This window comes from Phyllosticta citribraziliensis, assembly GCF_038025025.1.
Source record: "Phyllosticta citribraziliensis strain CPC 17464 chromosome Unknown J3D65scaffold_11, whole genome shotgun sequence".
NCBI lineage: Eukaryota > Fungi > Ascomycota > Dothideomycetes > Botryosphaeriales > Phyllostictaceae > Phyllosticta > Phyllosticta citribraziliensis.
Window position 1 is genome coordinate 1,351,794 of NW_027117348.1, and position 27,822 is coordinate 1,379,615.

The 27,822-nt window shown below is 57.2% G+C and overlaps 15 protein-coding genes across 15 annotated transcripts; 5 read left to right on the top strand and 10 right to left on the bottom strand.

Moving 5' to 3' along the window:
- The first annotated feature begins 226 nt into the window (after window positions 1–226).
- J3D65DRAFT_680174 (putative oxalocrotonate tautomerase) lies at window positions 227–1,172 on the top strand. Its single transcript, XM_066803708.1, has 2 exons — window positions 227–861; window positions 966–1,172. Exons 1-2 carry the CDS (start codon window positions 580–582, stop codon window positions 1,140–1,142), a joined length of 459 nt encoding a protein of 152 aa, XP_066652058.1. The 5' UTR covers window positions 227–579; the 3' UTR covers window positions 1,143–1,172.
- On the bottom strand, window positions 1,139–4,217 carry J3D65DRAFT_104127 (uncharacterized protein). The gene is made up of 4 exons (XM_066793661.1): window positions 3,900–4,217; window positions 3,285–3,852; window positions 3,057–3,242; window positions 1,139–3,014 (listed from the first exon to the last, which is right to left on the bottom strand). Exons 1-4 carry the CDS (start codon window positions 4,094–4,096, stop codon window positions 1,296–1,298), a joined length of 2,670 nt encoding a protein of 889 aa, XP_066652059.1. The 5' UTR covers window positions 4,097–4,217; the 3' UTR covers window positions 1,139–1,295.
- Window positions 4,218–5,159, bottom strand: J3D65DRAFT_104228 (uncharacterized protein). Its single transcript, XM_066793664.1, has one exon. The coding sequence runs from the start codon at window positions 4,843–4,845 to the stop codon at window positions 4,339–4,341; it is 507 nt and encodes a 168-aa protein (XP_066652060.1). The 5' UTR covers window positions 4,846–5,159; the 3' UTR covers window positions 4,218–4,338.
- J3D65DRAFT_685804 (uncharacterized protein) lies at window positions 5,160–7,253 on the bottom strand (the record flags this gene model as incomplete). Its single annotated transcript, XM_066803820.1, has 3 exons — window positions 5,160–6,193; window positions 6,243–6,941; window positions 7,098–7,253. The coding sequence occupies 3 exons, from the start codon at window positions 7,251–7,253 to the stop codon at window positions 5,573–5,575; spliced, it is 1,476 nt and encodes a 491-aa protein (XP_066652061.1). The 3' UTR covers window positions 5,160–5,572.
- A 191-nt stretch (window positions 7,254–7,444) lies between these two features.
- On the top strand, window positions 7,445–9,010 carry J3D65DRAFT_606308 (HotDog domain-containing protein; the record flags this gene model as incomplete). Its single annotated transcript, XM_066798435.1, has 4 exons — window positions 7,445–7,747; window positions 7,779–7,858; window positions 7,905–8,201; window positions 8,248–9,010. 4 exons carry the CDS (start codon window positions 7,445–7,447, stop codon window positions 9,008–9,010), a joined length of 1,443 nt encoding a protein of 480 aa, XP_066652062.1.
- A 1,347-nt stretch (window positions 9,011–10,357) lies between these two features.
- J3D65DRAFT_559470 (uncharacterized protein) lies at window positions 10,358–10,582 on the bottom strand (the record flags this gene model as incomplete). Its single annotated transcript, XM_066797408.1, has 1 exon — window positions 10,358–10,582. The coding sequence occupies one exon, from the start codon at window positions 10,580–10,582 to the stop codon at window positions 10,358–10,360; it is 225 nt and encodes a 74-aa protein (XP_066652063.1).
- Window positions 10,583–10,829: 247 nt separating this feature from the next.
- J3D65DRAFT_104644 (uncharacterized protein) lies at window positions 10,830–12,122 on the top strand. The gene has a single exon (XM_066793665.1). It carries the CDS (start codon window positions 11,305–11,307, stop codon window positions 12,025–12,027), a length of 723 nt encoding a protein of 240 aa, XP_066652064.1. The 5' UTR covers window positions 10,830–11,304; the 3' UTR covers window positions 12,028–12,122.
- A 1,226-nt stretch (window positions 12,123–13,348) lies between these two features.
- Window positions 13,349–15,202, bottom strand: J3D65DRAFT_104681 (mitochondrial carrier domain-containing protein). The gene is made up of 7 exons (XM_066793666.1): window positions 14,869–15,202; window positions 14,787–14,821; window positions 14,661–14,740; window positions 14,396–14,614; window positions 14,168–14,350; window positions 13,861–14,118; window positions 13,349–13,736 (listed from the first exon to the last, which is right to left on the bottom strand). The coding sequence occupies exons 1-7, from the start codon at window positions 15,025–15,027 to the stop codon at window positions 13,606–13,608; spliced, it is 1,065 nt and encodes a 354-aa protein (XP_066652065.1). The 5' UTR covers window positions 15,028–15,202; the 3' UTR covers window positions 13,349–13,605.
- Window positions 15,203–15,346: 144 nt separating this feature from the next.
- Window positions 15,347–17,596, bottom strand: J3D65DRAFT_636685 (uncharacterized protein). The gene is made up of 3 exons (XM_066801425.1): window positions 16,461–17,596; window positions 15,489–16,388; window positions 15,347–15,423 (listed from the first exon to the last, which is right to left on the bottom strand). The coding sequence occupies exons 1-2, from the start codon at window positions 17,104–17,106 to the stop codon at window positions 15,697–15,699; spliced, it is 1,338 nt and encodes a 445-aa protein (XP_066652066.1). The 5' UTR covers window positions 17,107–17,596; the 3' UTR covers window positions 15,347–15,423; window positions 15,489–15,696.
- Window positions 17,597–17,746: 150 nt separating this feature from the next.
- J3D65DRAFT_636690 (uncharacterized protein) lies at window positions 17,747–19,073 on the bottom strand. The gene is made up of 2 exons (XM_066801426.1): window positions 18,433–19,073; window positions 17,747–18,353 (listed from the first exon to the last, which is right to left on the bottom strand). The coding sequence occupies exons 1-2, from the start codon at window positions 18,981–18,983 to the stop codon at window positions 17,906–17,908; spliced, it is 999 nt and encodes a 332-aa protein (XP_066652067.1). The 5' UTR covers window positions 18,984–19,073; the 3' UTR covers window positions 17,747–17,905.
- A 154-nt stretch (window positions 19,074–19,227) lies between these two features.
- On the top strand, window positions 19,228–20,511 carry J3D65DRAFT_636693 (uncharacterized protein). The gene is made up of 2 exons (XM_066801427.1): window positions 19,228–19,893; window positions 19,944–20,511. Exons 1-2 carry the CDS (start codon window positions 19,543–19,545, stop codon window positions 20,376–20,378), a joined length of 786 nt encoding a protein of 261 aa, XP_066652068.1. The 5' UTR covers window positions 19,228–19,542; the 3' UTR covers window positions 20,379–20,511.
- Window positions 20,390–21,656, bottom strand: J3D65DRAFT_636694 (Pex19 protein family-domain-containing protein). Its single transcript, XM_066801428.1, has 2 exons — window positions 20,643–21,656; window positions 20,390–20,596 (listed from the first exon to the last, which is right to left on the bottom strand). Exons 1-2 carry the CDS (start codon window positions 21,513–21,515, stop codon window positions 20,498–20,500), a joined length of 972 nt encoding a protein of 323 aa, XP_066652069.1. The 5' UTR covers window positions 21,516–21,656; the 3' UTR covers window positions 20,390–20,497.
- Window positions 21,657–21,956: 300 nt separating this feature from the next.
- On the top strand, window positions 21,957–22,656 carry J3D65DRAFT_606312 (ubiquitin-conjugating enzyme/RWD-like protein; the record flags this gene model as incomplete). Its single annotated transcript, XM_066798436.1, has 4 exons — window positions 21,957–21,994; window positions 22,082–22,242; window positions 22,321–22,344; window positions 22,403–22,656. The coding sequence occupies 4 exons, from the start codon at window positions 21,957–21,959 to the stop codon at window positions 22,654–22,656; spliced, it is 477 nt and encodes a 158-aa protein (XP_066652070.1).
- A 596-nt stretch (window positions 22,657–23,252) lies between these two features.
- J3D65DRAFT_104974 (uncharacterized protein) lies at window positions 23,253–26,361 on the bottom strand. Its single transcript, XM_066793667.1, has 2 exons — window positions 26,089–26,361; window positions 23,253–26,029 (listed from the first exon to the last, which is right to left on the bottom strand). The coding sequence occupies exon 2, from the start codon at window positions 25,959–25,961 to the stop codon at window positions 23,541–23,543; it is 2,421 nt and encodes an 806-aa protein (XP_066652071.1). The 5' UTR covers window positions 25,962–26,029; window positions 26,089–26,361; the 3' UTR covers window positions 23,253–23,540.
- A 342-nt stretch (window positions 26,362–26,703) lies between these two features.
- Window positions 26,704–27,677, bottom strand: J3D65DRAFT_606314 (uncharacterized protein; the record flags this gene model as incomplete). The annotated part of the gene is made up of 5 exons (XM_066798437.1): window positions 26,704–26,752; window positions 26,831–26,970; window positions 27,020–27,107; window positions 27,270–27,526; window positions 27,603–27,677. 5 exons carry the CDS (start codon window positions 27,675–27,677, stop codon window positions 26,704–26,706), a joined length of 609 nt encoding a protein of 202 aa, XP_066652072.1.
- Between the last annotated feature and the right edge of the window lie 145 nt (window positions 27,678–27,822).

Below are 27,822 nucleotides of genomic sequence, written 5' to 3' on the forward strand. Positions count from 1 at the left end.
GTATAACGCTAAGGAGCATCTAGCGCGCGCTAGCACTACCATCCAAATCAAATCGCACGATCCGCCGTGAGGATGAGGGGAGAATCGTCAGCGACTGATGCAGACAGACATGTGATGTGGTCCAAAAAAAAAAAAAAAGCGGAATCAGCACGGCGAACTCAGTTCAACGCACTCAACTACCGAATCCTGCACCACATCGATCCCACGACGCTTCAGCATCCGCGGCTGCAGACAAAACAAAACGCACCTCCACACAAACATCCGTTCATTAATCACGACGCAGTCCGACCAGCGTACGAGAGCGAGCGCACGGCGCCGATTACTCAACACCAACCACAACCACAAGCTCCAGTCGCAAACGAGACGCAAAGCTGACCTCTGCGTACAACGACAGCAGACGCAAAAGAAGAGGCCGCAACGGCAGCAGCATCGGCCACAAACTATAAAGCGCCTCGACACGGCGCCAAAAGGCAAAGCCAAACAAGCAACACGCCTCAACTCAATCGGCCGCACCCGCACCCCTGATCCCTCCTCTCCAACTAACTCTCAGAAACACCCCTGCAGCCTACCACCACACCAATGCCTCGCTGGACCATCTACCACTCCGACGCCGACACCGGCGCGCTCGCGACGCCCGCTGCTCGCGCCGCCCTCGCCCGCGCCATCACGGCGCTGTACACGCGCGTCGGGCTGCCCGCTTTCTACGTCGTCGTGCTGTTCCACGCGCTGCCGCCGACGCAGCTGTATGTTGGCGGCGAGGCGAACGATGGGGTGCGGCGCCGCCCGTTTGTGAGGCTGGCGTTTGAGCATGTGGCACGCGCGTTTGAGAGTAGGGAGATGAAAGAGAGGTTTTTGGCGAAGGTATGTGTTTGTGTTGTTTTTGGCGTGGGAGTTTGGAGGGAGGGAGAGAGGCGGTGGGAAGCTGGGGATGGGAATTGGAATTGTGTTGACGAGGAGCCATACAGATCGACGAGGTGTTGAAGCCGCACCTGCTGGACCAGGGCTACGACTACGAGTACACGGGCGCCGACACGGATCGCGACTTGTGGCGCATCAACGGCGTTGCGCCGCCGCGGGAGGACACGCCGGCGTTCGAGGCGTGGAAGAGGGAGAATAGGGCCGTGCCGCTGGAGAGCCTGTAGGACAGGCGAACGATTGGGGGAAGAGGAGGGATATATACAGATGCCTCCTCTCTACCCAAAAGAACCAGATCGCTACTCCCAATGCCATGCGCGTCGAATGTGCCTGTATACCACGCGTCTCTGTATAGCCAGTGACTGTACAATTTTATGTACTCACGACCGCCGCCACTGCGCGCTCGTCCACTCAAACAGCTCGTCCACAAAAGTATCCTCCTCCTTGTAGCCCTGCCCGGCCTCCGAGTGTATGCCCAGCTCGCTCAGCTCCATGACGCTGTCCTCCTTCTTCTGCCCCGCGTCGATGCGAATGTCCTGGCTGACCATGATGCCGCCGCGCAGCCCGCGGTCGCGCGAGCTGGCCCGGCTGCTGCCGCTGCGCCGCTTCAGCATGTCGTCCATGCTGACCAGCTCGCGCTCGCTGGCCGAGTCGCCAAGCACTACCGTGCTCTCGCGGCGGCTACTGCCACCGTTGGGAGAGTGGTGGTGGCTGCTGTGCGCGACGGCCGAGAGCCACGATTTGATGCCGGCGTGCCGCAAAGGCTGCGGGCGTGCAATGCTCGCCTCGTCGTCGCCCAGGATGGCGTCGGTCGATGGGTGCGAGGGCGTGGTGCGGCCCGTCAGCGACTTTTGCATCTTGGTGCTGAGCGACGCCACCCTCTGCAGTCCCTTCTTCCGTTGCACGTCTCGCAGGTGGTGGTGGTGCTGCAGGCGGATCTCGCTGAATTCGCGGTGGATGCTGTGGGCGAGGACGGCGTGGTCTGCCGAGCCACGGTGAATGTGCTGCCGGCAGCGGAAAAAGGAGAGGGGTGTATATGTCAGGCTGGGAGAGCGGTTCGATGACATGTGCACGTCCGGTATGATGCAAAAGGCAAACAGGGTGGCTGGACGCGTTGTCCCGGCGGCGGAATCGCGCAGCGGCCGCGCAGAAAAGAGCGCCTGGCGGAAAAAGTATTCAGGTACTGTAGTCTGCAGCTCATCCATCCCTTGACGGAAGGTGGCAGCAAACTCGTTCTCTTCGTCCGTCCAAATCTTGTCCGTCTTCTGCGTCCGAAGACCGCTGCTTATGATTCGGGAGCACTCGGCCACGGACAGGTTGTCGAGGCGTCGCAAAAAGTCGTACATGGCGTCTGTTGGAGGGTTCTCGGAGAGATTGACCTTGGGCAAATGGTGCGGCTCACATCGAGGGACCAGTACGTCCCAGTTCGATGACAGCGGCTTCAGGGCAGGTCGGAGTGCGAAAAAGGCGAGCCAGGTCCCGGAGTTTGGCAGTCCGTCGCCGCGGTTGGTGTATTCTCTCAGACGTCCAACAGTATCTCTCAGCTCCGTCTTCTCCACTTGCATGTTTCTCGAAATAATGTCTCCCACTTGGTCCAGCGTGGCCCACCGAAACCCCTGAGCTTTCATCCCAGCACAATCTTCTCTTTTCAGTTGCCGTGTCACTATCAACAGTTGGCCCCTTCCAAATAGTGACGGAGGTGCGGCGGGAATCGCCGATTCAATGTCGTCCTTGCTGGTCAGTTTTTCGGCCTTTGTCCCGCCGTTTGCAGTCCCTGTCATGAGAATCTCTTCCCACAAATGCCCCAAATTTTGGATGCGTGTGCCCATGGATGATGCCAGTTCAGACGCCGCAACACAAAAGTGCTCGCGGAAGATGATGGAGTAGTCAAGCTCCGGCGCCGGGCCGTCGTCTTGCTTGATTGGTGACGGTGACGGCTTGCCACGACTGCCAGGGGTAGAAACGTCGCGCAAGCTACCAACTGAACGCAGGTGTTGGCGCATTGAGCCTATCAAGTCTGAAACACAGTCCCAATTGTATGTGACACGAAAGATCCATTGGAAGACGGGATGAGCGACGTTGAATTCGTCGTTGAAGGACTGGATCTGTCAGCAAGACTCCGATTGTCGAGACCAACTCACCCTCTGATTATATCTCCTGGTAATCTTCTGACAGGGCAAGATGCCTTCTTGCGTGACGAGAATTTTTCCGTCTGGGTCAAAAGTTGCAGAAGCCAAGACTACGTGCTGTGCCCTGTCGGCAAGGTGTTTCTTCCGTCTCGATGTCAACCACATCATGAGGAAACAAACGAGCAGCGCCATTATACACTATTCCGTTAGAAGAGTCTTTTGGCGAAGAAGGAGACTTACCAGCGCGATCGCCACAATGGTGTTGTTGTTTCTTCCACTCTCAGCACCAGTGTAGTACTGCTTCAAGGTATATCTCGTTCCAGCGGCTGCTGTCCAATGCATTCCCGTGACGGCGACGGCCAGAATCGCCGCCACGGGCAACCGCCGCGGCAGGCTGTTGATCCAGTGCTCCTTTTGATGGAAAAAGAGTGTAATAGCCACATAGCAGGCAAAGGTGGCGATGAGAGCCGCGCCTATAATATGACGGGGGTCATTGTAGAGTTTATAAGTGGTGGTTCCAAAGTTGCCAATGTAGTGCATGCCGACGATTGCAAGGCCGGCAAAGATGCCAGTGATTCCGAGAGAAAGGTACAGGCTCCGTTTGGTGCGGTTGTAGCGCTCCGCAAATGCGAATCCGACAAAGAGGAAAATGACGGGCAGAAATACTGACAGCGCCGTGAAGCTTGGAGAGTAGTAGAGCTGGATTTCCCTTTTGCCGTCGCCCAGTTCAATGGCACGATTGCCGACAAAGTGCATGCACCATATGCCAACGACGCCAAAGGAAATGGAGCAAGCACCAAGTTGAAGCCTAGCTCCCGTCAGTCGGGATGCAGCAAGTGTGATCAGGAAGCCCACCAGTTGCGCCAACCTTGGCCAGACTTCCGGCGGTGGAGCAACTCGACTGTTGCAACGGCACCGACAAAGCTTACAAGGTATGATGCTGCCATGATGCCCGGGTCACAGTGAAAGGGAACTCGTTGTCCTATGTGGTATTTGGTCGTTATGGCCGGGGGTTTTGAGGGATCCACCTTCTTCAATAGTCGTGTAGGCATGACGTCGAATCCAAGGGATCTAGTCCACGCGAGGGGAAAATGTTGATCGTCGAGAAAACGTGGAGACCAAACTTCCAGAGTCGTTCCAGCGCTCAAGATTCCGAGTCTTGTCTTGTTTCCAGCGAGGCGCTATTTCACAAGAGATTGTTCCGATGCCTGCACTCCAGCTTCTCTTGTGCGACTTGGCGGACTCTTTTGGAAAACAATCCGATAAACGCCACTCAGACAAAGAGCCTCCTTTGTCAGTGCTCCACGTGCCAGTAAGGCTCCGTGCCTAACGCCAGTATCCGAATCCGATGCTCTTGGCTAGATTGGCAGCCGGGATCAAGCCGCCCGAAATGTTGATGGTCCAAGCAAAACGCCCGGACATGCGAAAGGAAGCGAACAAATAATGGCGGCGCTGACTGAATTAAACAAGAAAAATGTCGCACAGATGTATGGGTATTTGGGGGAAAGGGAAGAGTTTCAGGCGCGCTGCGGTGCTGTGCCTCGTGTGGTTTGGTTGAATTATCGTCTCTTGTGTGACGAAGCGAAGTGATCCAGCTTGACTGAAGCAAAGTCGAGTGCGAACGAATGTTGTAGTTGGGGACTGTAAGTACTTTGCGCGTGGCGGTAAGCATTTCATATCCAACTCTGCGGAGCTTTTGCCCAGGTCGTCCTTGCATGGCGTCAGAGCGGTTTGGGCCACCTGTGAGTGCAACACAACGCGATGAGCTCCAGAACATCAGTATTGACTGGCCAAGGGCCATGGAAATAAGCGAACCTCTTGGGCGCTCTTATTTTCGCTTCGACAGATCGGTTGTCGCTGGCGGAGAGATGTCCTCGATCGAGCGCCGAAGCTGAGCCTACATCTCAACATGACCTGATCTTGACGGGTCGGATCCTGGCCCTGCATCCTTTGGCCTGCAAAAGAAGCATGTTTGGGCATGGAGGCACCACTGCCCGCGATGCAGGCGCACTGGAAGGGAAATGGCGCCGTTGATAGGGACAACACTCGTCGTACACGGCGTCGCAGACTTGCAGCGGTCTGCGTCAAGATGCCACCGCAATTTGGTCCACAGTGCGGACCCACGCTGCAAAGAAAGAAAAGTCGGTTGATGATTCAAGACCACATGGCGCTGAAGTTTGGTAAATTCGCGCTGCCCCACAACTTGAGCCTGGTAAAGCGCGCCGGGCCAAAGAGCATCTCCAGGATTCCGCTGATCTGATGCTCAATCTGACGCGCATCTTCGGCTGCAGCCGATATTGTGAGGTGGACAGAACGCTCGCTGTTCTGTGCGCCGACATGTGTGATCCCTGTCAAAACCAAAATCAGCCCACCCAACTCGAATGCTACTTTTAGTCCTCATCTTTACGAAGCGTGCGATTCGTCTTTTTGATGCCAGTCTGTCATTCCATTAATGAGTTATCCATACAAAGGGTCTTCAGCTACCACCGCAACAAAGAATCGACGCCAAAAACTAGCGAAGTAGTCTGTCAAAGTAAGTCGTCAAGTTCTCCGCTCTCAAAGATGTCGTCAAAGTCGGAACTATCATGCAGCATTCCGGGCAAGAAGTCGTCCTCGTGCTCCATGGATGTGAAAGTGTCCTGCAAAGGCATGTTGTACACAGAGTCGACGATCATTTCATCTGAAAAGTCGGGGTCATGCAAGAGACCAAATTCGTCATCCGCGCCATCATCAACTCCCAAGAAAGCGTCGTACTCGTACTCGGCATCATCCAGCCTTTCAAACCCTTGGACTCCATTGCTGTCAAAGATGGAACTATTCGAGAATTCTGGAAGCAAGTCGTCGTCATTTGACGTGTCAATGTTGTGGACATTTTCGGTCTTCAAAGGCCGAATTCGTCTCGCAGCCCCTGGATCATATAGCTCCCGTTGCAAAAGCTTCCACAGGTTGACAGAGACAGACTGGAATAAAGTCCCTTGGCTTGAAGGTATGGGTTCGCTGGTCGATGGACTTGAGTGAGGTGTCGGGTGGTGTAGGCTTTGCAGTTCTGAAAGCTTCTCCCTTAGACCAGGTGACTTCGCCTGCATCAACAGAGGACTAGACAATGTATGTGCAATGGTTGAGATGAATGGCGCACGCTCCGAGACTGTCTGCCTTCTTTTTAGCATGGAAGTGAGCCCAACTCTTTGCGATTCAAACCTTGAGAAAGTCTGGGCTCCACAGAGCTGGTGCAATACTTGCCAACTTCATTTTCATGTCATCCGACTTGACTTTGACGCCGCCCTTTTGCTTTGGTGCTTTTTCGCAGATCGAGTAGTAGAGGACCGTGTCGACGAGACTGGCAATCGTCTCGGAAGTCAGGGCTCCATCTCTTTCCAAGAGCCCTTTCTCTTCGATTTCCATTGAGATGCCACTGTCTACTCTTGCGGTTTTTGAAGTTGACCTCCATCCTTGACTACCGACAGTTTCAGTGGAATCCATCATTGGGCAGTCCTCTGGCGCGTCCAGCAGCATCGAGTCGTCCGAGACAATTTCGAAATCCTCTTCCTCGTAAACATCGTCCATTGAAATCAAGTCAATGTCGGATTCTGGACTTTCGCCAACCTGAGTATGGCTGCTTTCAATCCGACAAGCGCCATGGTGCTTCTTTCTTTGGACCTTGCGTTGCCGAATGGGTGAAATTTCAACCTTGAGCATGACTTGTTCTAAGAGTACCACGTGGACACCATCTGGAGGCTGCACGTCTGCAATGGAGGCGCCAGTTGCCAGGCGATGTCTTTCTTGACTTTCACATTCGACGTTGGAATGAGCCAGGTTGATCCTGATGCTGTTTAGTTCCTCTTGGCCCTCCAGTGATGAAACAGGCAGTGTTGGTCGGAGTTGCAGTTGTTTCCAGAGCTGGAATCAGATTAGCACGGCATCAGCCACTGGTTGGACGTCACTTGCTTCTGCGTTGCAGATGCTGTTTGCGACGTGATGAGACTGTTGGCAATTCAGAGGCTTCCCGTCCACACAAATTTCCAAAGCCAGATGCAGGCCCTGTCCGCGACGAACCCATCCAGATTGTTCTGCCAGGATCGATGAAAGAGCTGCACGGTCCGAGGAAGCGGCATTCTGCAACGAAGCTGTGATGGTTGCTTGAGAAGTCAGCTGGAGATTCGCCTTGGAGACGCTCAAGCAAAGCTGCCCGAGGTCCAACGTCTGCGACATGGTTGCGCTCCATGGAAGATGACGGATTCTGCTTTGTTGAAGTGGGTGGAAGAGTCGGAGGGTACCGGGCAGGTGCTCCCGTTGTAACCGAAATGGCGGGGCACGGCCCGATAAAGCTGCCATGATTACCTCACCCCTTGCTGCACTGCAGCTCGTCTTGTTTTCCTCCTTTCTCAAAACCCATTTGCACCATGACCAGATTGTCGGCTTCTGTTTTGAGGCATTTGAGGTCTGGTGCGTCCTCGGTCAAGCCAGGCCGACTGGCTGAAGCTCAAAAATGCATCACTGCTCGCAAATTCAGCAGCACAGCCACAGCATGCACCGACGGCGTCTTCAGGGACTTGACAGAGGCCCGCATTCAGACCCCGTGGATTGAAGCCTTGCGGAAGAAACAGCGCGATGGCGAAGACCCGACAAGAGCTTCGGGGATACCTCAGGTCCCGGCGAATCGCAATCTCGAGCCCAAGCCCATGTCGGACAGCTACCACCGCGTCGTAAGCTAGTCAAACTCGACCACATATCCAGATACTGACCCAAAAGATTCTGCCACTGGCACAAGACCCATGGCTTCTCGACACTTATCTCAACTCGTCTGGCCACATCAGGTGTGTGGATAGCCACCAAGTTGGAACCCCAGCTAACGTGACTCAGGCTCGGGACCATCTTCATGGATCTGGATGCCCTCTCAGGCGTCATTGCCTACAAGCACACGGGCGAAGAAGTCACGACAGTAACGGCAGCATGCGACAGAATCACTATCCGCAATCCTCTTACCGAGATTTGCGATCTCGAGTACAGCGGGCAGGTGACGTACGCCACGGGCAGGAGCAGCATGGAAATCTCGCTCCAAGTCGCCAAAGCCCCAAAGGAAGGGCAAACGGTCCAGGAGAAGGATGTTCTCATGACCTGCACATTCACCATGGTTTCCCTTGATCCAGGGACGAAAAAGTAAGTCTTGGATCCTCTCAGCTGGTCTGATGCTAACGCGGGACAGGCCCGTCAACGTGAGCCCGCTCCTATTGAAGACGGAGGAGGAAAAGGCACTGTTTGCCAGAGGCGAGGAAAACTCGAAACGCCGCAAGGAGCTCAAGACCAAGTCCTTGATCAAACACACGCCCAACGACGAAGAGAGCGACATCATCCACGCCATGTGGCAGAAACAACTGCAATGGCACGACCCCAACGACCCGCTCCGCCGGCCCGCCAACGTGCAACTCATGTCGGCGACGCGCGTGCAGACGGCCTCCATCATGCAGCCGCAGTACCGCAACCGGCACCACTTCATGATATTCGGCGGCTTCCTGCTCAAGCAGACGTTCGAGCTGGCCTTTTGCTGCGCGGCGTCGTTTGCGCACACGCGGCCGACTTTCGTCTCGCTCGACCCCAGCACCTTCCAGAACCCCGTCCCCGTCGGCAGCGTCCTCTACATGACGGCGACGGTCGTGTACACGGACCCGCCGGCCGTCGTCGACCCCGCCGACTCACTCAATGCGTCCACGGAGAAGAGACGCACCCGCGTCCAGGTCCGCGTCGACTCCAAGGTGCGCAACGTCGAGCACGGCGAGACGAAGCCGACCGGCCAGTTCAACTACACCTTCACCGTCGACGCCGACGTCAAGGTCATGCCTGAGACGTACACCGAGTTTATGCTGTACATTGATGCGCGGCGCCGCGCGCGGCAGGTGCAGGCCAGCATCGACAAGGGCCCGTTGGGCGGGCGCGTCGATCCGGGTGAGGGCGAGCGCGTCATGGAGTAGAGCAGATCCTCCGCCGCAGCTATCGCGAGGTATTCGTCGCAACAGATAATTCATCGTCGGTGGGAAGTAGGTGCGCGTTGATAGAAGTAGAATAGATACCCATTCCCGTTGTACCAGGGATGGAGGTAGGGCGAACGGAGAAATGCAGGCATGCTCTTGAAGAGAGAATTGGATAGTAAGAAAGAAAAGAGCCCACGCCTCGCTGAAACGCAAGAAGCAGCCATCTACACATCTATCCATCGTCGTCGTCAAACATCTACCGCCGTCGTCTCTACCCAACAACATCTCTGAGCAAGCATCTCTCATCTAGACAAGCAAAGGACCAAAAGAAAACCAAAGCTCCAATCCCACCGCCGTCCCTCCTTCTATTCACTCATCTGTCCGTTCATCTTCGGTCGGACGCCCGGGGGCTCGCTCGCTCTTCCGTAGGTGTGTGAATGGTGGGTCCCGCATCGCAGCGCACGCACGCGCCAGGACAAAGACCCTGATCAACACGGACGGCGCTCCTCCTGGGCTGGCTCGCTGGTCTAGCGCTGTCGGATATCGGTCGGTCGCCACACACCTGTCCGGCGAGTCTGCTAACCGTCCGTCCGACCGTCCGTTCGTTCATTCGCTAGATAGCTCGTGGCGATTGAGGTGGGAGAACTTTTGAGGCGTGCTGAACTGAGATGCGAAGATGCGGCGGGCGGGCGAGGAGCGCGGTTGGTGGTCTCAAACTGGGCGGGTGGCGGCGGAGAGCGCGGTGGCGATCAACTGGCGAGAGACGCGGTGGCCGTGCGTGGTGTTGGTCTATTCTGCCCGGCCCATGCTCCTCCCGCGTACCGTACCGGAATAGTGCGGTGTGCGGTGAGCGGTTTGCGGTGTGAGACAGGAATAGGAAGAGGATAGGATAGGGGCCTCCGCGCGCCGTGTCACGCCGGCAATTGAATTGCCGCGACCACCGCGCAGCCAGCCTACTCAGCACGAAGGGAGGTAGTCTGCTCAGGAAAACGATGGAAAGGAGGCAGAAACGTTGCTGTGCGCTGCGAGCCAGAGAGGAGAACGCATGGCCAATGCGCGTGGAGGAGCCGGATAGGAGCGTCGGATGATGCGCGTAGAGTAGGACGACGGTGGGTAGCTTGGGACGAGACGAGACGAGGAAAAAGGGCGAGGGAAAGAGTAAGGAGACAGAGAGAAAGCAAAGAAATGCGCCGAGAGCGCCGTAACACGCGTGCTGAAGAAGAGACGGAAAACACCAACCAAGCAGCAAAAGTTCTCCAACACCAACCAGACAAAACGCCCAACGCAACCCAACCAATCAAAAAAAGCCCGAAGCTCAAAAAGGCGACATCAACAAACACAGCGCCACTACATCTCATCAAGCTCAAACTCCAAGCTGACGTCCTCGGAGCAGTCGTGGCAGTAGTAGTTCGAAAAGCCGGCGCACTGGACCTGCATGTTCTTGCACATGTCGATGCTCCAGGCGTCGTACGAGTAGCCCGACAGCAGCCGGTTGGGGCACACCTCGATGCTGTTGGCCCAGATGTAGTAGTCGTGGTTGCAGTAGTACCAGCTGTAGGTGTAGGAGCACATGGTGGCTATTCTTCTTTTTCCTTGCTTCGCCTTTTCCTTTTTGGAGGGTGGATGGTTTGGTGGCCTCAGTTGAATGGATGGGATTTCTATGTGCGAATAAAGATGCCCCAAGGAAGCGGAGAGAATTGATGGAGCGAGGGTATTTGTTAGGCGTGAAGCTGCAGCGCGGCCGTTGTTAGCGAGTGTATGGATTGTCGAAAAGTCAACGACGCAGCGCAGCGCAGCGGAACAACATTCAAATATATACACATACCCCCGAAAGCGCAATGCACACGACAAAGAAGATAACGGGGGTTATCTCTGCGCACCGGAATTATTTTTATAAAGCCAATGCCACGCGCGCGCGCTGCTGCTGGGCGATAATAGCGGTGGGTGTGGGGAGGGGGAGCGATCTAGCCCGAGCTGGAGTGGTCCGGCCGCGGTCGAAAAGAGGGTTCCCTTTCTTTGTTCGCGGGTGCTGGTGCTGGCTTGCTTTCAGCCCAACCAACGCGCGACGGATAGCTCGGCAGGGCGTACGCTGTGGAGGCACTGTACTGGCCGGCGCTCGTCTTGTGGTTGTGTGGTACGGCGGCTGAGGAGGATTATTACGTGGTGCCGTGGGCGAAGGAGATAACGGGTATTGGCTAGGCGCTGGAATGAATGAAGAAGTAGGTAAAGAAAAAGGACTGGACTACTGGGCTATCATCCACCACAATAGCTGACCGGGTTGAAGTAGAGCCTCCATGAGACGTCCGGCGACGAGGCCGTGGTATTTATGCCGGCATGGAGACCCCATGTTGGCGCCGAAGCCGAACTCGGGCAGACAGACAGGTCAGGCTGATGAGGCTGTGGTTGGAGGAGATGGTAAGCGTGTGGTCCGTCCGGATAAGGCCGTGCGGCGCAAGACCCTGGACCTGGACCTGGATGGACCGCTAAGACCCTGCATATCCCTTCGCTTATCCATCCCCTGGGGCAGCCTTGGAGTATCAAGTCCTGTCGAAGCCGTTGGGCGTTGGGTTGGCGGTCTCGCTGTGTCTCGGGCTGATCCGGCACGTTTGCCGTTCGCTGTCCACTGTCCTCGGGGTGCTCTCCTTCGAACTCTGCGTCTCGTTACGGCTGCGTCCGTCGACAAGCATCCCAATCCCAGCGTCTGCACCGGGGAAACTGGCCCGCACCTCTTCATCTCAACACCACCAATTCCCCGCGCCGTGTGTATGCATGTAAATATCTATGTACCTCGGCGTTCGTCCAGCTCCCCGTCCTTCTCTCCCGTCGCGACACACAAGCGCCAAACGCCCAGCACCGATGCAGCGCCGCGGCGCCCCCGGACACATGCGGCGGTCAACTCCACATCAGCTGCCTGCCTGCGTGTCTGCAACACCCACAGAAGAGAAAGCGAGCAGTGGTCGGCCAAAAGTCCTCTCCATCCCACCCACCACCATCCACTCTCCGCTGGTCCAGTCTAGGGAGCTTGGCAAACGCGCCAAACGGCACCGCACCCCCCATCCCTTTCCTTTATTCTATGTTTGCCGTCCTCAATCACCACGGCTGCTCCGGCGCTGTTCTTCGTGTTTCCAATTACGCTGCTGCGGCTGACTGACGCCGTAAGCGCGTCAAGTTGTCGCGTGGCTACGGCAAGGTAACCGGCTGTCTGAATGCGTCGCCTCACGACGCAGCGAACACATCGAGGCCAGACGGAATCCCGACGCACCACCCCGTCCCACCACGCGTCTGCCTGCCTGTCCGTCTGTCCGTCCATCCGATGCACGCACGCACAGGCACTCGCCTCGACGCTCCCCCGACCCCCCGCCGACCTGAGTGGAGCCAGCTGGCTGGCGCGCGATAAGGACCAGCGCACCCACCACAGCGCAGACGACGGTGGTGGCACTTGGTCGATGCGCGACGAAGCCAGTCTACGGAAGTACCGGACTGCTTGATCTGTCCGACTTGACTGAACTCAACCTTTTGTCTCTCTCACTCACGCTCTCACTCACTACTCACTGCTCACTACTCACTACTCGCCACTCACTACTCACCACTCACCACTCACTACTCACTACTCACTACTCACTACTCACTACTCACCTGCCCAGCTCTGCCTCAGCTCCACCAGATGCCAGAGAGGCTGCTGCACTCAATATCTAGCATTCTCGACACCGCGCGAATCGCAAGCAAGGAGAGGGAAATCGAGATGAAACGAAACAAAAAGCGAGAGAAAGCGTGCGCTTGAAGGCGTAAGGGACAGCAGAGAGAGCAGACCAGACCAGACCAGAGCGGCGCGCACACGCATGCTCAAGAGCTGCAAAAAGAGAGCGAAGAAGATGAAGGCATCATAAGGTAGGTACGAAAGCCGGTGGGTGGCCAAGCACCTCGCGGAAGGGTGAGAAAGAAGCCCAGCAACACAGCATGGAAAACACGACAGAGCCTCGTGCAAGCAGGTAAGGTAAGGTATAGAATATATGCATATGTTTATTGCCTGAGCCGGCCAACCCATTGGCCTTGGCCTATCCCGTTCCGCATACCTTACCATCCCAAATGATATGAACTGTTCAGCAAACGAAGCCAACGAGCTCACCGACCGACAGACTGGCAGTCCAGCTGTCCGTCAGCGAGCCTACCTGCCTGTTTGCCTGATATCCCTCAGTCCATCAACGTCGTCAATGATGCATGATTCCTTCCGGCAATCCATCCATGCATTGTGCATTCCCATCCCATCCCATCCCATTCCATCCATGTCCGTGTGCAGAAGAAAGGGGGAGAGAGAAGAGAAAGAGAAACAAAAGTAGTCGTGGTGTGTATGAGCCGTGCCGAGAAGAAAGAAAAAAGAAAAGGAAAAGGAAAAGGGAGGCGAGCAGCAAGTGTCACGGCGACACTGCCGCAGCTCGGCCATCCGTGTTTACTGTACAGAGAGGAGAGGTAAGGAGGATTGCATGCCTGCTTTTGTAGTTATGGTCCAGTTGATGCAAATGTGTGGTTGGGTTGGTTCGGTCGGTCGCCGCCCGTGACTTCACACGTGACGTCGTGATACAAGTGATCAAAGAAGCTCACGCTCGGCCGTGGGTGCGCAACAGCTCTTCGTCGTACTCGAGGCGGTTGATTCTCTTCTTAGTATACTCAAAGGCCGAGAAGAAGATGGCGTTGACGACACACGAGCGGCTCATTGAAACGCCAATGCCTGTCATTGTAAATCAGATTAGCGCTTGTCACTGACAGCCAAGACGTTTTGGTTGGTCGATTTGCTCCCCTAGTGCACTTGACTAGCGTGCAGGCGGGGTGGTGCCGTGCCGCCTATGACGTACCCTTGTACATGCGAGGATTGAAGAATTGAATCTTTGGGCGGTCCGTTTTGTTCCTGTGTTGTGTGAAGCAGTTGCGCTGGTAGATGGACTTGGCCGTGTCGATGGGGTAGATGCAGGCCCAGCTGACGAGGCCACAGAGCCCGCCTGCGATGACGACGGCCAGAGGCGAAGTGGGCGAGTTGCCGCGAGCATTGGCAAGGAGCTGCTTGGAGCTTTCGTACGTTGTGAAATATATCCCAGTCCCGATACTATCGCGGACTACCGTTGACGTCAGCATTGCCTCCTCAGTCAAACCGACACAACTTACGCAAGTGGTAGTGGACGCCGGCGTAGAGGCCACCAAAGCCCCTCTGTCTGACGAGATTTTGTGCCGTCCTCAAGGTGCCCAACTCTGCGTAACTAGCGCTGATGGGATTCGGCTTTGCATTGCCTTCTTTGGATTGGGCGAGCACGGAAATCTGAGCGCTCATCTTGGTGAGCTCGAACGGACCTGAAAGAGTCAGCCGGCGTCTAGAGTTAGATTTTCAAATCATACAGGCAATGAATGTGATTACAGCACCAGCCGTCGCACCGGCAGCCCCGAAACATGACATTGTCGCAATGTTGGGCATGGCTCCTGTGCTGTTGGCAATGGCGAGCGGCGAGCTGCCCGTGGCCCTCTTCATCCATTCATCGTAGGTGTATTTTGCGCGCTGGTAGACTGAAAAGGACACTGTGCGGACGAGCGTGATGCTTGCGAGCGGAGAAATTACACCTGAGTTGCGTTAGTGAGCGACAGGCAGGTGAGGCGTCTCGCTCACCTCGCCAAAAGCCCTTGGTGCCTTCTGTGCGGTACGTGTGCTGAACGCAATCAACGACGCCGGTGAATCTGTTTGAATATCTGCACCCAGTCAGAAGAGTCGCCAATAACGACGGTTGAGCCATACGTCTGCATCCGCGTCTTGACCGAGTCCAACGGGTACTACAGCAGCGTTAGAGAGCGCGTTTGCACAGGGCCATTCGACTCACCGCCGTGACAGTCGACAGCAAGCTGCTCGAGCTCGCCGCAATCTCGGTCCTGTACTTTTTGCAAAGCTTGGTGTATTCGTGCCTCATGACGACCGAATCGGGGACGGGGTGCTGCGGCGCCGCAACGGCGGCACCGTCTTCTCTCGCGCTCGAGGGCATGCTGGCTATCGCTAGCGTTTGAAGACCAAGAGCGGTCTTCAAGGCAATCGCGACTTAGCCAGCAGCCTATCCAGGTCCATCAGCTTGCCCCAGCAGAGTCGACGTGGTGGCGGCGCGGTCGCTGGGGGTGAAAATTGGCGGGTGTGGTGGTGAATTGGGGAGGTCAAGGGTTGAAGCTGCGGGGTCGTTCGCGTAGGAGCTCAGGTGGGTTGTGTGGCGAACGGGGCGGGCGTCGACTCGGGCTTGGGCGGGCGCGTCGCGTCGAGCGCAGTGGTTGGCAGCGGAGGCGAGGAGGGGGACTGGCTACTGGATTGATGGAGGGTTGACGTTGTGTTTGACACTGCAGAGGCTATGATGTGCCCTCGTGGGGAAGCCCTCTCCGCTGATCGACACGTCCTGCTAGCGCTTCACTCGTCACCATCTACTCGACGTACCTTTTGGCTTACCACCCGTCCACTCACATGGCTCTATCGCCGCCTTCTGTCCACACCACATCACACAGCGGCCCGCCTTTGGTCCAACTCGAGTAGGCCCGATATCAGACGACCTGATCTGACACCCTTGCCCTCTTGTGCGACGCTAGGTCAATTATCCACCTTATTTCGCCCTCTCTGGCGGCCCGCCTGGACCTCGCACATGTCATGACCATCATTCCATTCCCTGCTAATACTACAACAGAATCATGGCCAATCCACTCGCCAGTCCCGCCATAACCCACAACCACCCCAATATCGTCACGTTTGCAGCCACGCTGGGTGCTACTTTTGCAACAGCGCTGGTTGAAACAACGCCCGTCCCCGTATACGTACAACTGCTGCCACATCCATAGTCGTTTGGACAGCAACCCCCGCCCTGACTTGCTGCGCAACTCGACCATCCGTTGGCGCAGGTTCCCGTCGTCGAAGCAAAACTGACGCCCGATTGACCGGCTATCGTCACCGAATTCCCGTCAACGACTGTGATGCTGGCAGAAGCCGGACACGACGTTGAGTGACAATCGCGACCCACCCTGCAGCAGCCTCCCTGATAATATGCCGAGCACATGTAGAAACCAGTTGGACAGCCATTGATGCTTTCAAAGGGTGTGCCCGTAGTCCGAGACAACGAGCCTGAAGATTCCTCGCTGCCGCTCGTTGGGCGCAACGGCGCAACAGCACTGGCAGTGCTCGAGGCAGCATTCGTTGACGTAGGGGCGATTGTCGACGTGATTCTTGACGATGGTTCTGCGGACCGGGATTGGGTGGTTGCTGTTGTTATCGACGTGCGGCGTGAGGCTTGGCCGGTGGCCGTGTTGGAGAGAGTTGACGTCCTCGTCGTTCCCTTTTCCGTGATGATTGTCGTACTGATTGATGCCTTGAGGCCTACCACGAGTCAGTCAAGGATACGAGGGGCCACAAAGCTTGGCTGAAGAAGCCATCGTGTGCGGTACTCACATCCTTCAGAGACACAGTAGAAGCCAGGGACACAGCATCCGCCATTTGGACAGCTCGAGTATCCTGCCGAACTATCACAGTTGGCAACACCGCCACTGCAACTGCTTCCTTCTGGACAACATCCGACGTCTCCATTTCCAGTATCTTCGACAATCTGACAAGTTTCTGATATCCCGCAACAGGAATCGGGTCGGTCGATGTTGGTGCAGGCAGACGTCCCTGTGGGACACTGAAAGTCGCGCCTTTGAACTGCGCCGTGCCCGCCTTGTGGGAAAAACCTGGGAAAATTCCAATGACGGCCGTAGTCTTCCGAATGCTTCAACGCGGGCGGAAGCAACGTCACGTTGAGAAATTCGCCCTCCACGATGGCCACTTGGTTGGTATCCGCGCCGGCTTCAGCAGCAGCGAATTCCCAGTAGTCAAAGTAAAACTTTTGGCCTGGGTCGTCGCTCATTTTGCGCACGGCGCGGGGCACCTCGACGGCCATGCGCGCGCGTATTGCGGCATCACGCTTGACGAGGGCCTCTTGCTCGGGCCAGTGCTTTTCATGTTGCGCCAAGTTCGAGGGCCATTCTGGTTCTGCTTGGGCGAGGTGAGCGGAGGCGAGAAGGAGACATGACGAGAGCGAAAGTAGAGGGCGCGGCATGGAGATGGCGATTTCGGTCCCCGGCAGGCCTGTTGAGCGACCTGAAGCACGAGCAGAGGACAGGGCAAGGGTCGGACAGAGTCCAATCCGGCAGGTAGGAATATGTAGATATGTACAAGTGAGTAACGTCAAAAGACTAGGACAGGGTGGGGAACAGCAAACAAAGACTATTTCTTCGGTAGCGCGGTCTGCCGTCAATGTCGGGCAGGGTTGCTGCGGAGCCCTGCACGGTGAGGATGGCTGGAAGGCAGCGTGGCGTGGCCGTAGTGCTTCCTGTGGTTTTTAATTCGAGAGGTTGGGCTGGGCGACGACAAGGCTGCTGACCGCTCATCATCTCACGGTGCCTGTCGCTGACATGACTTGTTGCGCGTCTGCATGGCTGTGAATGGCTGCTTCGTTTGTGCCCGATTACCACCTCGAGCGTTCCGTTGGACGGCAGACATGTGCCTCTGTGAGAGTTGGAAACGAGAGGTGTGTGGAGCAAGGATGGTGGATGGTCGACGAACTGCGGTGACTGAAGGGCGGGAGCGGAGAAACGGGCGCACGGGCCTTTGCCGCGATCCAATACAGGGTTACCATGGCAAAACGGCCACCATTGCCCATCTGCGTTGAATCCTGGGATTCGGCGAGGCTTTGCAGTGCGTTCGAAACACATCTTTCAAAGAAGGTATCTATCTTTGGGAGCATAACATGATGTTGTCTCAATATCAAACTCTGTGTCAAACCCCCATCACTGCACTCTCTCGAACAATACGTTCAGAGGAAAATAGCGCTATGAGATCTCGGGCAACTTCTGGTTTCACTCTTCATCAAAAACCTTTGTCAAACGTCGCAACAGATCGACCGCTGCCACATGTCTAGGTCCTTTACTACTGCTCTCGCGATCCATCCGAAGCCTTGGGTACTCCTCCATTTCTGGTCGGATCTTGCTTGCCCGAGACTCTTCTGAAGCGGCTTTGCGCTCAATTCGTTCCCGTTCCATCTTGGTCCTGCTTGAAACTGCCTTGTAATGCTTGAGAATGATGCGATCTAGTTGACTTCGGGTATTCAAGTAGCCGCGCTCAAGCTCTGTATTTTCATGCGGAGGCAGACTGTTAGTTCTGGTTCCCGCAAAGCTCTCCTTCACACTCTCAATCAGCTGGAGAAGGTTGTTGATGTGGCTTCCGGCTTGATCCAGGGCTTCAGCGGTGATGGTTTGTGTTTGAGGGCGTGGAGTAGAAGATGAAAGATTGCCCGTTGCCACGAAGCTTTCATATATGGCAGATGGAGTTAGTAGTACTTCTGCAACAGTTCTGTAGCTACAGCCACAGAGATGAGCGAACTTACGGCGTTTGATCTTCTTCATTGTGACGGGACAAGGACTCTTTGTATCTTGCCTCGGCTTCCTTCTCCTGAAGAATCAGGGTACTAATCGTCTGATACTTCTCCTCAGTAGCCTTGCCCTGACGCACGCTTAAAGCCAACTGCAAAGTCGCCGTAAGAAGCAACAGAGTGCTCTTCAGCTTCTCCAGCCTTGCATTCAAGACGTCGACATTGAGCTGTCGGAACGGCCAACTGAAGCTCCAGGTGTCGGGTTTCTGGTCCTCCCCGATTTCCACATACATTTTACCGAAGATTTCTCTGCAGTCATTCATAGTCTCTTGGGCCGCAACGAGCGCCTCGGCGCGCAGCAATTCCTCAGCTCCGGCTTCTTTAAATACATACCCAAGCTCTTTGATTGTCTTTGTCGTTTGCCTAACATCTTTTCCCAGGGCCGACATCCGTTCGTAACTCGTTGCTACACTGTCAGCATAGTCGTAAATGGTCTTGGTCAGGCGGATTCCAAAATCGGCAACTGAAAAGGCGGAGGCGGCGACGCCAAAGGCCGCCGCGGCCATTTTGCAAGAGCTTGAAGCTTGGATCGCGAGAAAAGAAAGAGCTTGAAAGTGGTCGATTTGTCATTTGAAAGAAAGGTTTCAGAGACAGATTGGTCCATCAGGCTGGCGGAACAGCGCTGGCTCAGCATCTTATCATTCAGCCTGGTCGCGCAGGCTGACCAGTACAGCCTGTGGGCAGGCTCGCCGACACAGCCCATGGAGGAGGCAGTGAAAGCTTTGTAATAGCTCCGTAATGTCAGCATTGATTGGAACGCTGCTATCACAGAGGCACTTTTCTTGAGAAGCTGGAGAGGCACAGAAGTTGATGTTCGGGAGTCGTGCCATCGCGGTGTGCCGCCACAGAACGAGCCACACCAGACGCCACCCCAGCATCCCAGCACGGCACCGCACCCAGGCACTCAACAAGCATTGACCAAAAACGCGTCCCCGTTCCCTCCGTGCCTCCCTCTCTCTCAAGTCTCACCTCGACCGCGCCAGGCCACGCACCCAACTCCACCAGCTCAACCCTACCGTACCTGCCGCACCCACAGCGACGCCTTCCCCTCGGCCAGCCCACGCCATGCTCGCCTTTATGTCTCCATCACCCAACGCTGCCGCGCCACCGCAAAGCCCACCACACGCCTACGCGCCGACGCGCTCCTCGCCTCTCACTCCCCGCGACCCAAATGCGCACCTCGCCCGGCGCCCCTTCTCCTTCGCATCCTCCAATAGCACGATGGACGCACAACCGCCGCAAGGCGCCTTCGGCAAGCCCGCACAGCCGACGCCGTTTGCGAAGAGAGACGCGAAGCCGAACCCGTTGATACAGCGGAGTGGGAGCGATGTCGCGCGCGAGCGACGACGTGACATGTTTTTGCGCCGGGTGGCAAACGATCGGGATGACCGGCGGTGGTCTGCCAGGAGCGAGCAGGTTTGTGGCCGTCGGCGGCGTGGTCGGGAGAGAGCTAACTTGGCGCGCAGATCTTGAGGTTGGATTATGTGCAGCGACAGAAACGGTGGGAGGCAGAGATGGCGAGGCGAGCACCGAAAGCGGCAGAGCCACCTTCGGATGAAGAGGATGATCAAGATGTCATGTGGGATGATGAGGACGGTGCCGTTGCCAGCAGCCAGGCGACCAATTGGTCGTATCAGCACCCACTTTCACAGCAGCAAAGGAGCGAGTCACTCGAGGAAGAAGCAGATGTGGTGGCGCAACAGGAAGACGCTGAGCTCGAGGCTTTGCTGGACATGATGGAGGAGGATGAACGAGGTCAGGACGATGGAAGCCTAGCCTTTGGGAGCGACGACGAGTACGACCACATTTTTGAAGAGGCCGTCAATGCACCACCGAGGAATACGCATGGCCTGCAACAAGGCACAACCCACGACAATGACGATATGGACATGACGGGTTGAGAAACAGGTGTCTGGAGAATTGGGTATCATCGTATATCTTGCTTGCTGTCCAAAACCAGATGTACAGGCATCACCGTAATTACGAGCTTGCTACGCTAATGGTACGCAATTGAATCGAATTATTGTGTCGGACATCCCCCGTCCAGCTCGCCCAGAGCCTCGCGCGCGGCACTGTCATCTCCAACCAGATCAGGCGGAGGTGATCCAGCTGCTTGCATCTAAAAGTCGTCAGCGCGTGTCCGCAAGCACTCCATGCAAACTCACCTTTTGCATCCGCTCCACGATGTACTCTCTGTCTGCCGTATCCTCATCACTGTACTCGCTCCTCTCAAACCTCTGCACAATCTCCCTGACACAGCGCTGCTGCTCTTCGTACCGGCTCAAATCTTCCTTGTTGCACTTTTCCCGATTCTTTCCAAACCAGCCGGGAAACTTGTCGTCGAGGTCTTTCATGGGCTCATACAGAATCTCCTTGTTGGTCAACTGCTCCATCATGCCCATGAGCATTTTGGAAAAGTCCTCATCGTTCTCGCCTCCCTCTCCCGCCCCCGGGAAGCCGCCCCGCTCCATCTCGGCCAGCATTTGCGCGAGGAAATCGTCCGAGCCAGACGACGCGGCGGCGGCATCAGCCTGCTCGCCCGAGGCTTGCATGCGCTCCATCGTGCGGCGAATCTGTTCTTGAAAGTTTTCATCCTTTTTGTCGGCGGCCGGCTTTGCACTTGCCGCACCGGGGGTAGACGTAGACGTTGCGGGCGCGGGTTTGGCGCTGGAACCTGCAGCGCTAGCAGCGGCCGGGTTGGCGTCGGCGGCGGCATTGTCACCGAGCTCTTTCATGAGGTCTTCGAACTGCTTTTGCATGTCGGGGTTGTTGCCCAGCTCGCCAAGCAGCTCGGCCATGCCAGCTTGCAGCTGTTGTGCGAATTCATCGTCGTCGGGCACTTGGGCAGAGGTTGAGGCGGCGGCGGGGGCTGTAGGCGGTCTGCCTGGACCAGACGCAGCCGGCTGCGAGGCAGCAGAGGGTTTGTCTTCGAGTTTGGTGGCGGAGAAGTCGTCGAGAACGTCTGCGGCGCGGTCAGTATGCTCGTCGGCAATGCGCAGCGCAGGGTGCTTGCGGACCATCCAGATCGTCGAGGTCATCCTCGTCTGGGTCGGGGATGTCCTCGACGGCCTGCGCGGGAGGCTGTTGCTTTTTGTCGTCCTTGTCCGCCATGACTCCGTGCCAGTATGCTGCTCAAAGAAGAAGACGAGGAGGAGAACGGCATCCGCGCGGTAGTCTGAAGTGGAGGACGAGTGAGGGCGGCGTGGGCATCCTGGTCGGCCAGAGAACCCCGCAGGCGGTGAGCTGCAGATTGTCGCACAGACCGCAGAGGGATCCAGACCATTCGCTGGCCGACGGGACGCTCAACTCTTCCCACCGCAGCACACGCTCACCACCTCTTTCTCTTGCATCTGCAAACCGGCCTCTCGTCTGCCACAGCCACGCCAATCTCGTCGCTCACGGTAACACCCGTACGACCATCTCTGCAAGTGAACTCGTCATCTAGACCACGTCCACCAGAGCCCCACTACGCGCCCACCATGACATCGCTGGCGCAAACGCGTCTCTCAGAAGAGAGGTGAGCCGACTCCCCCGTCACAATCTCTACGCTTCACCCGCCCATCGCAGCATTTGGCCGTCCCCGATCTCATGAGTAACGCAACAGAAAGCGGTGGCGCAAGGACCATCCATTCGGCTTCGTCGCACGTCCCATGAAGACGGCAACCAACACGCTGGACCTGAAGAAGTGGGAGTGCGTCATCCCAGGCAAGGAAAAGACGATTTGGGACGGCGCAGCTCTCAAGCTGGAGATGTCGTTTCCAGAGGGTACGTCGGCCATTTTTGGGACCGTGGGGTCCCAGGCACGCCGTAGACGCTTGCAAGGCTAACAACATTATTGTGTAGAATACCCCACCAAGCCGCCCAAGTGTATGGTTCCGCGCACCCCCAACAAGCTCAAGCTTTGGACTTACTGACGCCCGCGCAGGCAAATTCGTCCCGCCGCTCTTCCACCCCAACGTCTACCCGTCCGGCACCGTGTGTCTGAGCATCCTCAACGAAGATGAGGGCTGGCGCCCGGCCATCACGGTCAAGGAGATTCTGCTCGGCATCCAGTCGCTGCTCGACGAGCCGAACCCGGAGTCGCCCGCCCAGGCCGACGCCTTCAACCTGTTCAAAAAGGACCGCGTCGCCTACGAGAAGAAGATCAAGCAGGTCGTCAAGGAGAACCAGGGACGCTAAGCATCAGCAGCAGGCGGGCGGGCGCTTAGTTGGGCTGATGTTTCGCCCGCAGCAACATCGTCTGTGGGGCTCTGCTCTGGGCGGATTGGGAGGAAATGATTAACTGCGTACGGTACCTTGCCGCGGCAAGTGATGATGATGGGCCCTTTTTATCTGGGTGTTTTTGGGACGCACGGCATGACGAGGACACGTGCTACGAACGACCGGCGTCCGGCGCTTTATACTCATCCCTCAGCGCTTTTCTGGCGACGTTAATGGATCCGTCGCACTCATCCCCTCCCCTCTTCACTTTCCGGCTTGTCGAGTAGCACGCGGAGGAACTTTTCGCGCTTTGCACAGGCGAGCGGGGAGCGCGTCAGGCTGCATCTGGTTTTTGCAAGCAGATAGGGCGGCGGACCGACAGGCGGGCAATCCTCGCCGTCCGTGGTGCGGCATCATGCTCTGTCCTACCCCGTCCTGTCCTGCATCCAACAAGTCCCGGATGCGTCGGCCATACGTCCCTTTTTACTAGACTGAGAGAGAATGAACGAACGAACGAGAGAGATCGAGAATGAAAGAAAGAGAGAAGTGAGGCAGGCAGGCAGGTAGATGAATCAGTCCGGAGTGCAAAAGTTCCTTTTTACGGAGTCCGTAGATACCTCAGGTAGTTGGTTGGAACTAGGGTACTTCTATTTTCACGTGTTTCTCTCGCGTGTGTATGAATGGTGCTGTAGGACTGTGTAGAGGATATGATGGAGTGCCGGCTGTCTGGCACTTGGTCTATCTGATTTCCTTGCAGCACACACGCCTCAGGTCGACTCCTCAACCACCCACCCACCTCTTCCCTCCCTCCCTCTCGCCACAGTCCAGTCCACTGCCCTCAAATATCAAATATCAACCATCAGTTAATTCCCTCTCCCTCTCCCCCTACCCTCCTTCTCGCACTCCCTCACCACCTCCGCACGCCCGCGCGAAGGCATCCGCGTCCTCATCCCCGCCACCGGGCCAACGACTCTGCCCATTTCCATCTGCATCCCCGCATCCAAGTCCAAACCCATCTCCATGTGCGTGCCCGGCAGGCAGAGCGAGATGCGCGGCGGTGAAGAGGCGGATGGAGATGGACGGGTGGGTTGTATGTGAGGCGTGCGAGGGGTGCGAGGAGGGTTGTTGTTGGGGTGGTGGGTTAGCTGTGCGAGGGGGAGAGGGGGAGAGGGGGGTGGAGGTAGAGGTGGAGGTGGCGAGTTCGGTGGTCTGGCTGCGTTGTTGGTTTCCAGTTGTTGGCTCTGCGCTGAGGGTTTTTGCTGCCGTCCTAATCTGCCTCTTCCTTTTTCCCTTTCCCTTTCCCTTTCCCTCTCTCTTTCTCTCTCATGCGCAGCCGCGGCGACAGCGGCATATGTCTTTGTCTTTTCCTGCCCACCCACACCATCACCGCCGCGGCCACGGCCTCTGCCTGCACAGCGCAAACCAGCATCTTGACTTTGCGTGTGCGTTTGGCCTCCACCGCCACCGCCCGGCAGTACCCTCGCAGCGTTGCGCCGCGCCCACTTCCTCGCCGTCGCCGTCGGGCTCGCGACGACGCTGCTCCACGCGCGGGCGCTGGCGCTAGCACGACGACCTTTCCCGCTGCCGCGGCGGCGGCCGTCACTGGTTGTCATTGACGGCGCGGCTGTGTCGCTCCACACGACAGCGCCAGCGCCAGCGCCAATTGTGCTCTTCCCCTCCGTCTCCCACTCACGCTCCGGCGGGGGCGAAAACGGGGCTCTCGCTGCCGTCGCCGCCTCCGCCGTCGACGCCGTCTCGTCTCTCAGCGCCCCATCCCCATCCCCAACTCCATCAGCAGGAGCGCACGCATCCACCGTCCGAGGCGAGCACAGCGGCGAGAACGACGCAAAGCGGCCACGCCCAAACACGCCGTCAGGGCGCGGCGAAAAGGGGAAGGCGAAGCTGGAGCGACGGCGGGCGCCGCCGCCCATTTGCGCGGCGGCGCCGGGAGGCACGGGGCTGCCGATGAAGGACGGCGGGGCGCTGCGGGGGTGACGCGGAGTGGAGAGGGAAAGGGGCAGGTCGAAGAGCTGTTTGCTTTTGGTGTTGACGAAGCGAGCAAGGGCGCGGAGGGGCGAGGGTTTTGCGTTGCCGTTGGTATTGATGTTGCCGTTGGTGTTGCCATTGCTGGTGTTGATGCCGGTGCGAGGGGAGACGAGAGGCGTGTCTGGCGTGCGTGCGGTAGGTGACAGCAGCGGAGAGAGCGGGCTGTGAATGGGGTGCTGCGAGAGACACGGCTCACTGCGGGAGCGACCAGAGACGGGGACGAGGCGCGCGCGGTGCGGATGCAGCGAAGAGCTGGCCGACGAGTCGAAGACGATGGCGCGGCTAGCCGGAATCCCCTGGTATGAGCGATACGTGACGTGACGGGGCGGCGGCACGAAGACGACGGGCGATGCTGTGGCCAGCCCGACGCGCTCATCTGGCGGCAGCGTTTCGTCGATGCTTCGTTTGCTCGTCTGCGACGCGTCCAGCTCGTGCGGTCCCACATCCACATCCGCTTTCGCCTCCGCCGGCGCGGCAAAACTAGTGTCGTTGCTGCGCGGCGACTCGCTGGCATTGACGGCTGTAGACCAGTCGGGCGAGTCTCTTCGTTTCTTGCAGCTGCCGTGCTCGTCTCGGATCTGGTCGAACTTGGCTCTGATCAGCTTGCACACGAGGCAAGAAGCTGTGCACTCGCCGCTGTGGCGGACACATTCGAGATGGTCGCGAAGGCCAGTCCAGACGGCTTTGGCGACGACTTGGCCGCGGTCGACACCGTGCTCGTCGACGAGGGCGAGGGCCGCCTGGAAGACGTCGTCGGCGATGCTGTCGTCGCTGCTGTGGATGCTATGCGGATACGGAGGCGAGGCCGGCGAAGGCGGAGGAGCCGCATTGCCGTGGGAATCATCCGTCGACGTCGGGGAGATGTCTCCTGTGACAGCATCTTTCTCGCCATCTCTTTCATCGTCCTCGCTGGCCTCCTCATAACTGCTCTCACTGCTCCTCCCACTTCGACTCAAGCCCCTGACGCCAAAGACTTCGACGTCGGCTCCAAAACTCCCCGTTTGGACCCAATGCTCCCATTCCAGTCGGCCTATCCCCTGCGGCTCCCACTTGCTCGCCACTTGCTCCCATTTCCTGTCCTTGGCTGCTGACTTTTCGGTCGATCGAAATGCCGTGATTTGCCGCGTGGCCATGATGCGAGAGAGTGCCTCGTCGCGGGTGCACGACCACAGGCGCGACCAAAGAGTGATTTGCGATTCGTCGGGCGCTGAGGAATCCTTGCCGTCGGGTGTGGCCATCGTGTCTGACGGTGAAGCTACCGCGAGTGGCTGGTGCGCGTCGTCTGCCGAGTCTTGGAATATCAGATCTAGCTGTAGTTCAGTTGCAGTTTCTTTCCGCTTCTTGGAGCACCAAGCCAACACTTACACGCCTATATATCTGAACAGGAGATGCGAATAGGGGTATGGTCGAGGCGGCCCCTTGTCTCGGCAGCGCGTTTGACAGTCATCAAGACATTGCACCCAGTGATCGAAGCCGGGGAGAAAACGACGCGAAGCTCCGGCTCTTGCAAGACATGTTCAGTCCTTGTTCTGCTCTTGTCGGCAAAACAAGACAAAGTAGGCCAATGCTCGACCAGATGAACACGAATACTGGAACAGCAGCCCGGTACAATGACCAAAAGGCTACAGCCTGATTCTCTTCCGCGTTGGCCACTTCATCTTGAGCAAGGTGTCACCATCTCTTTACGTGCTTCTTTTTTCCATGCATTGTTTTTAGACTGTAGGCGGAACGAAGGGTATTATGGATCCAATCCCCCAGCGACCCAGGACTGTCCGTTCCATGAGGAACCCTTCAGTTGCACTTTTTTCCTCTTCCATGACCCATGCTTCCTCAAATTAAGCCCCAATTCTGAACCAAGGCGAGAATTTTGGGAGTCGTCGATACCGATTGCACCTTTGATACTTGAGAGGCGGCTGCCGTTTGTCGTGTCAATGTTCGTGTCGAATTTTTCCACGGCCATGCGGAACATGGTCATGAGAGTTAGTAAGGGGCGTAACCACGACCGCGAGGACGGTAGCCCCCACGGTATCTGCAGGACATCAAGTCAGCATTCACCCACTGGACTGGGAAAAGACACCAAGGGAATGTACGAAAATTTCAGACATACCCGCCGCCGCGAGGAGGGGACGAGCCGTATCCGCCACGGCCGCCCCAGCCACCGCGTCCACCACGGGGTCCACCGCGGCCGCCGCCGCCACCACGGCCACCACGAGTCATGCCAGGAAGGTTGGTGCGCTTGGGAACAACCTGCGCTGGGGTTAGTCTTGAGCAGACGTATCCGAAGAGCGGGGTCTACCTTGATGTTGCGTCCACGGAACACGCTCTCGTTAAGAACGAGCGCCTGGGCAACGAGCGAAGGCTCTGTAAACTCCACATACGCATACCTGCACACGCCCAATTAGCGTCCAGCTCTTGCTGCACAGCTCTTGCCAGGTAGCGAGGATTTTGAGGGACGAATGGACTTGGGACGAGACAGTCCCGCCTAGTCACTGTCCACCAGCCACGACGCAAGACTCGAAACTCATCCAACTCTTGGAAAGACTAACCCCTTGGGATGACCGGTGAACTTGTCAAGAAGAATGGTGACGCGGTTGATGGCGCCACAGCTCTGGAAGTGAGCCTGGATTTCCTCTGGCGAAGCGCCGTAGTCGACGTTTCCAACAAACACACTGCGCGAATCAATGTCCTCTTTGCTCTCACGCAAGTTCTCGGACTGGGTGTCGAGGTGAGACTGCATCTCGCGCAGCTTGGCGGCCTCTGCTTCCATCTCTTGCACGCGCTTCTTCATGGCAGTGATCTCTTCCTGGTGGTAGTGTCAGCGCATGATCTGCTTGACTCGTGGCAGGCTGTCGACAATCGGTCGAGCGCGGGGAGCTCACTTCCTCATTGGCATCAGGGTCCTCTATGGGGCGGGGCTCCTCGCCGTCGTGGTCGTGGTGCTCAACGTCGGACATGTTGGCGATCGAGGTTAGGGTATTGCGCCGGTCGGCCTGGATGCGCGCAAAGTTGGATGTCAGCGGTGTGTTGCGATTGCGGGCGGGGTTGTTGAGAGGAACAGGAGGAAGGGCGGCATACGGCAACGGGTTGAATACGAGTTGG